Here is a 6396-nt window from a genome sequence, read left to right on the forward strand (position 1 = left end):
TCATCTAATAACAAATTATCTTATAACTTAAAATTGTTAATTTTCGTAGTAATTATTTTTAGAAACATATTTAGGACCACTTTTAATTTGTTGATTGTATGAAAACCATTATATCTTATAATTTAATATTGCTAACTTTTGTAATAATTATTTTGAAAAACCTACTTTGGGTCACTTTTAATTTGTTAATAGTATAAAAATCCTTACATTAATAATATCTATCAAAACTAAACTCTAAAAGTATATTAATTATTTTATGAGATAGGGTCAATGGATATAAAATGAAAAATATCGTAAAATAATATATTTATATTTTCTTATAAAAACTAAATTTTATTTTTCAATTATTATATTTAGATCTTACGTAAAATATATCAAATTTATAGAATTTGACACTTAGTTATACTATTTTATAACATATGATATATTATTCAAAATATAAGTAAATACCTGTTATATTATCTATTTTATAAATATTTAAATTATTTAAAATTTAATATTCATAATTATTAGAATATTTAATATACTGTAATTCAAACTATTATATTAATAAAAACATTATAAAATGTTATTGTATTTGTATATTTCATTTTATAAAATTTGATACCTGATATCAATTGAATTTATCTCTTATTTTAGTAGTAAGATATTGTTCTTACTTTAGTATTTGTAAAAAAAATAAGGTCACATAAAAGAGAATCTATTTCATGGGAATGCTCTAGTGTCATAGCTAGACCTTACTCATCATCTTCCCTACATATCAAAATCAAAACAAATTATCATACTTATTTTTTATGTTTCTTAAAACTAATATTCAAAGATTATTTTATTAGAATTGTTTCGAATATTCTTCAACAAAAAAGTATTAGATTTGTCGATTACTACATTAATCATTGTACTTTTTAGGATTATGATATATGTTCGATATGGTCCGAACTCCACGATCAAGGAATTTTATCTACACACAGGCACACACATTGTTAAATCTTTTACAGTTATAATAGGGTAAGTAATAATACTATTGGCCTAATTCAACAACATATGATTCTAGTAGTAAGGATGATTATATTTGGATACTCAAATTTCAAGCACCAACATAAGTCCAACAATCATTTTCCAGAAAATAAAAAGCATATGTCCAATGCAACATATTTGGCTAACCAGAAAATTATCAAAAAGTAATATAAAAAATTATTTTATTTAATTCAATATATCTTTGATATTAATTTGAATAGTTATAACTTTAAATTAATAGGAAATTAGGAATAAATTGATAGTCTGTAAAAAATTAAAGAATAAACTGTTATAAAGTTTTTTTTTCTATACTATCATCAATCATAACTTGTTATATAAATAAAAACTATTGTCTTTGCAATAATTACTTTTGATAAAGTAGTTTCCAAATAGTTAACATTACATATAATTGTTTTAATAATAAATTAAATTAATTAAAAAAATTAATTTCCAAATTTTAGTTCAAATTCTCAATTTTTCATCCCTCTACGTTTCCAAATAATATAGGTAAATGAAGTGTGAATTAATCTTGATAGAAGTTTCAAAAAAAATCTTGATAGAAGAATTTAAATATTAACTCTGAGGTATTCAATTAATAAAAATTAATCTATGCAAAATTAAATTGATAGCGAGTATAATGAAGTTGAAATAACTCATCAATTACATGACCTTAATTATGGTAGTGTACAAGATTTGGCTGTTAAAGATCAATGTTTATTAATTGTGGATCATGCTTGTCGTATCTTACTGGCTTTCAGTTCCAACTGTGCAGAAACATTGATTAGCATAAACACACATATAGTTCCATTTCTTTATGTCAGCACAAATGGTAGCCATATCCTTTTTTTATTGGGAACTTGTATTTAAGGCACTTGTCCTTGCTTAAGTCCAAGGATTAGGGAATAATATATTTAGGGAGTACTATAACTGATTTAGTAAGACCTATTCAATGAAATGGTTCTTAAACATGCCCTGACAAAAAATGTAACAATAACTTACTGCCAATTTGCTCTACATGGTTTAAAGAATGTGTACGTTAGAAAACGCTCGATAAAGATTAAGCATTTAAATTCTGAAAGACCTAATTTTCTTACTGAAATTGAGAGCTTCTTAGTGCTCTTAATACTTAATAGATATATGCTTCATTACGAGATTTTTTTTTAAAATATCTTTTAAAAGGTTATTATTTCTTTTTCTCAATCACACTTTTGGTCTAATTAGTTTAAACGATGTGCAATTTTAATTTTTAAGTTTTTTTAAGATTAAGCAAATTTTATTTTGCTTTCAGGTTTACTTAAAACCTTTATATTTTTATTTTCTATTCAAAATATTCATAAATTAAATTGCTTAAAATAGTTTTAAACTTTTTTTTACTCGACTCACCAATCAGAACATCAAATTTTACCAATTGTTTTAGTTTTTGCATATTTTCACTATTTTTTTTATTTCTAAACTTTTAAAATATTCCCAAACGAACTTGCCTATAAATGCTTGAAATAGAGAGAAAGAAAAGGAAGAATAAAAAATTTGAGGTTTAAAATTTTCACTTATTTAGTTGATGAAAAGAAGAAAAAAAAGAGTAAAAACATTTAATCCATCATATATTAGTTTGACTATGAATTTGAGGGCTAGCTTAATGTGATAAGGAGTAAAAACATACAAGATTCTGTGGAGTGTCTATGAGCTAGCTAGGGACACATGCAAAGTGTTTGTGTTTGTGATTATCAAATCAAGGAAGGTTGACCCTTACCTACGATATAAACTTTGATATATCATTTTTTTCATGGACGATAGAAATGAACTCTATGGACTACTCAGATTTTGTTTTCCTCTGTTTATTTAAAGTATTCTATAAAACAATTTTAAATTAAACAACCGTAGTCAAAGGGGGGAGAGGGGGACTCTTTGTTTTAATTAGAAAACTAAAAAAAAAATCCTATTTTTTAGGTAAATTTGTTTTAATAACATTTTAAAAACTTAAATTACTCGGAGGGAGTACGTAGTAAATTAAAACTTACAGAAGGCCTACAACGTACAGATAGGTTACGGTACTGGTTCAGAATTATAAATGACCTATAAATGTAATTTGCAGTTTCAATTCATTATTTGAATATAATAAAATTAATAACATTATATATCTGTCACAATTTTTTTTAGTTTTAAATTAAAAATAAAAAATAATTAAAAGATGTAAATAACTGTTACGTTGGATTTTTAGAATTAATTACAAGATAAAATAATCTAAAACAATATCTACACCAAATAAAAATAATTCTCTTTACTAATAGTTATATAACACATCAAAATCAAAGACAACCTATTGTTCTAATTAATTTCGGGTTCAGAAAACACTTTTCCCCAGTATATATACTATTTACCCAAAAATAATTAAAAGAAAAAACAAAAGTCATATATATGGGCATAAGTTAACACTATTACCATATAGTATAGGGTTGAGGGAAGCTTAGTATCCAGTTCAGCAGTATTTTCACTATTTCTTACAATCATAACCGTTATATCTCCTTCATCCGTATAAATCAAATCTGATACAGAAGAGACCCCACTTGCCTTTGTATCAAACCAAGCAAATAATGATAATTACATTTATCAAATGAAACATAATTTGACTTCTTAAATTAAAAATGTATTGAATTTGAATTTTCTGCATAGAATAAACATAAGAAATTAATCTCACTAAAGGTAGATAAAGGTGGATCAACCGACATCTTTTATAAATATTAATCATTAATAAATTATTTTTTATGATAAAAATATATTAAAAATATCTTTAAAAATATTTATTTAACAATTATTTTTTACTTAAATATTATAAATTGATATTTTTTTTATTTATGACTTACAGATATAAAAAAGAGAGATTAAAAATAAAAAAATCTTAAAAATATCAAAAATATAAATAAAGAATTTAGGAAAATTTTTCTTCTCTTTCATTATTTTCTATTCCTTTTTTTATTCCTTTTCTTTCATCAGTTTCTAAATCTATTTTCAAGTGTAAGATCCCTTATCAATGCAAACATGTATTTTCTTTCTTGTTATCTTTTTTTATTTTTAATTTCATGCATCATTCATTCTTGTATCATATTTGGGGGTTAGGTTAAGTGCTAACAGAGGGTCATCCTTAGTAAAAATACAAGGAAGATTTTGCATGTATCTGTTTTAGGAATTAGTCACTCGACAAAGAGTAATTTCTAATAGAACTAAAAGGAAGGGGTATCTTAATAAAATCATTGTTAGACATAAAGTAATTACATTATGCTCATACATCAAAACAAGCATCTAGAATTAGAACTTCATGCATTTTATTTATTGAATTATTGCAAAGACATTTGGGAGATAGATAGATAAAATATGTTTGTCATCATGACACATCAAAGACAAGTATCTAGATGTGGGTAGAAAAAATCCACCTAATTGATAAAAAAAAAAATCTCAATCAATAAATCTTAGATAAATAAAACATGATAGGTTGTAACATTTTCATCTTATTAAATTTCCTATTATTTCCTTTTGTTCTCTATTAATATTTATTATCTTGTTCTTTTAAATCCATCTTTTATATCTCATCTTATATTTCCCTCTTTGAAAATTATCAATGCAAAAACAAAATAAACTTGATGTGAAACTTTTAAGTTTTTACTACTTAACATTTATTACACTTCTCAAACCGTTAACAATAATAATAAATTCAACAGCTTCACTACAAAAGCCAAAGAGATTATCAGAACGTATAACCAGACCTAGAGCTAGTCATTTTCTCTTCCCTAATAGACTCCTAAGTTGCTTTCAATTATCTTTACTGGAACATGCACCCCTCTTGACCATGAATATTCACTTCACCTCGTTTGCTATTTTTATTGCTTAATTCTTCAATTCTTTATAGAACCTTCATATAAGTTTTGCTCTTAATCACTACCCTCGGCGTAAATAGTCAGCATTTTTTCCTTGCATGTGATCATGGAGAGATCTCACTCTCAGACTCAGTACAGGATGTATGTGAAGAGAGAACAGCACTCACACCTTGGAGATTACTCATCGTGGGAAGAAAGGGCTTTTGCTGAAGACGCAGCAAGGATACTTGGTGGGAACATGTGGCCTCAAAGATCTTACTCTTGCACCTTTTGCACAAGAGACTTCAAATCTGCTCAAGCCCTTGGGGGTCACATGAATATCCACCAAAGGGACAGGGCTAGGCTCAAACAACAAAATCATCTTAGCCCTCATCACAAAAATCATCATTTCATCATCAAATCCTTATTAGGTAATAATAAACTTCATTTCTCATCTGCACCAGAAATCTCCACCCAGTTAGATTGTGGTCTTACTCATCATGCTTGTTATTCTTCTAGCCCTGCAACTACAATCACAACAACCAGACTCTTCTCTTGTATATCATCCACACAAGATCAAAATTGTGGCCACCATAATTTTTCACCTTCTTCTTCTAATTCTTGTTCTTCTTCAATTATCTTGGGACACGTAGGGTCTCCTAATTCAGAACAAGAAGGGGTAGTCAAAGCAAGGGACTATAAATTTAATGGCTTGGGTTGTAGTAATTATGTTGAAACAAGTTTGTCTGTTGGACTGACTTCAATGTTTGGCCAAAATTCATCATCACCAACAACCGTTCCTTGTGGGGACAGATCCAACAACAGTTGCAAGAGACTAAGGAGTAGCATTGTTTCTTCTCTGCCTCTCTTTCCCAAGCCATGTTCAAATGATAAAAGCTCGGCTTTTCAACCTGTGGTACATGGAACGGTTGAAGACTTGGATCTTGAACTCAGGCTAGGGAAACGTAACAGAAACTTAAGTAGTTAATAAATAATAGTAATTTATAGTACAAACTTTGTGAAGTTATATTTAAGTCTCTTATCAGTATTGTTGCTTTGTAATTCTCCTCTTGCCCCTTCTCTCTCTGGATCATCCATTTTTGGTTGATGGAAAAAACTAAAAAGGGAAGAGGACCTTCTCTTTGCTTAAAATTATAAGGTTTACTTTCTTCAAATGTTTGAATACTAATTCTATGATCTTATGTTGCATGTTGCTATCTTTGTTTTTCTTTTTTCCTTCATCAATATATGGTGTTTTGTTTGTTTGAGATCAGTATGCAGTTCAATGAAGGTAAAATGACAAAAGAAGATACATTGCTAAAGCAATTTAAAGAATATACTTGATCTCCAAATTAGTTTTCGATGGAAAATGAAATTTCTGAGCTCTACGGTTTATGTGAAGAGAGATAAAAACAAGATGAACCGTTACAATAACTTTTTAGATAGAATTATATTGGTTGTATAATATTTGTATTTAATTTCATAATAATCTCATTTATTTTTCTAAATTTAAATTAAATGTATCTTCAATATA

At 26.9% G+C, this 6396-nt stretch overlaps 1 protein-coding gene across 1 annotated transcript; it reads left to right on the forward strand.

The window, feature by feature from the left end:
- The first annotated feature begins 4989 nt into the window (after positions 1–4989).
- LOC114376819 (zinc finger protein 10-like) lies at positions 4990–5850 on the forward strand. Its single transcript, XM_028335116.1, has one exon. The coding sequence runs from the start codon at positions 4990–4992 to the stop codon at positions 5848–5850; it is 861 nt and encodes a 286-aa protein (XP_028190917.1).
- The last annotated feature ends 546 nt before the right edge of the window (positions 5851–6396 follow it).

Source organism: Glycine soja, chromosome 2 (genome assembly GCF_004193775.1).
Source record: "Glycine soja cultivar W05 chromosome 2, ASM419377v2, whole genome shotgun sequence".
NCBI classification, from domain to species: domain Eukaryota; kingdom Viridiplantae; phylum Streptophyta; class Magnoliopsida; order Fabales; family Fabaceae; genus Glycine; species Glycine soja.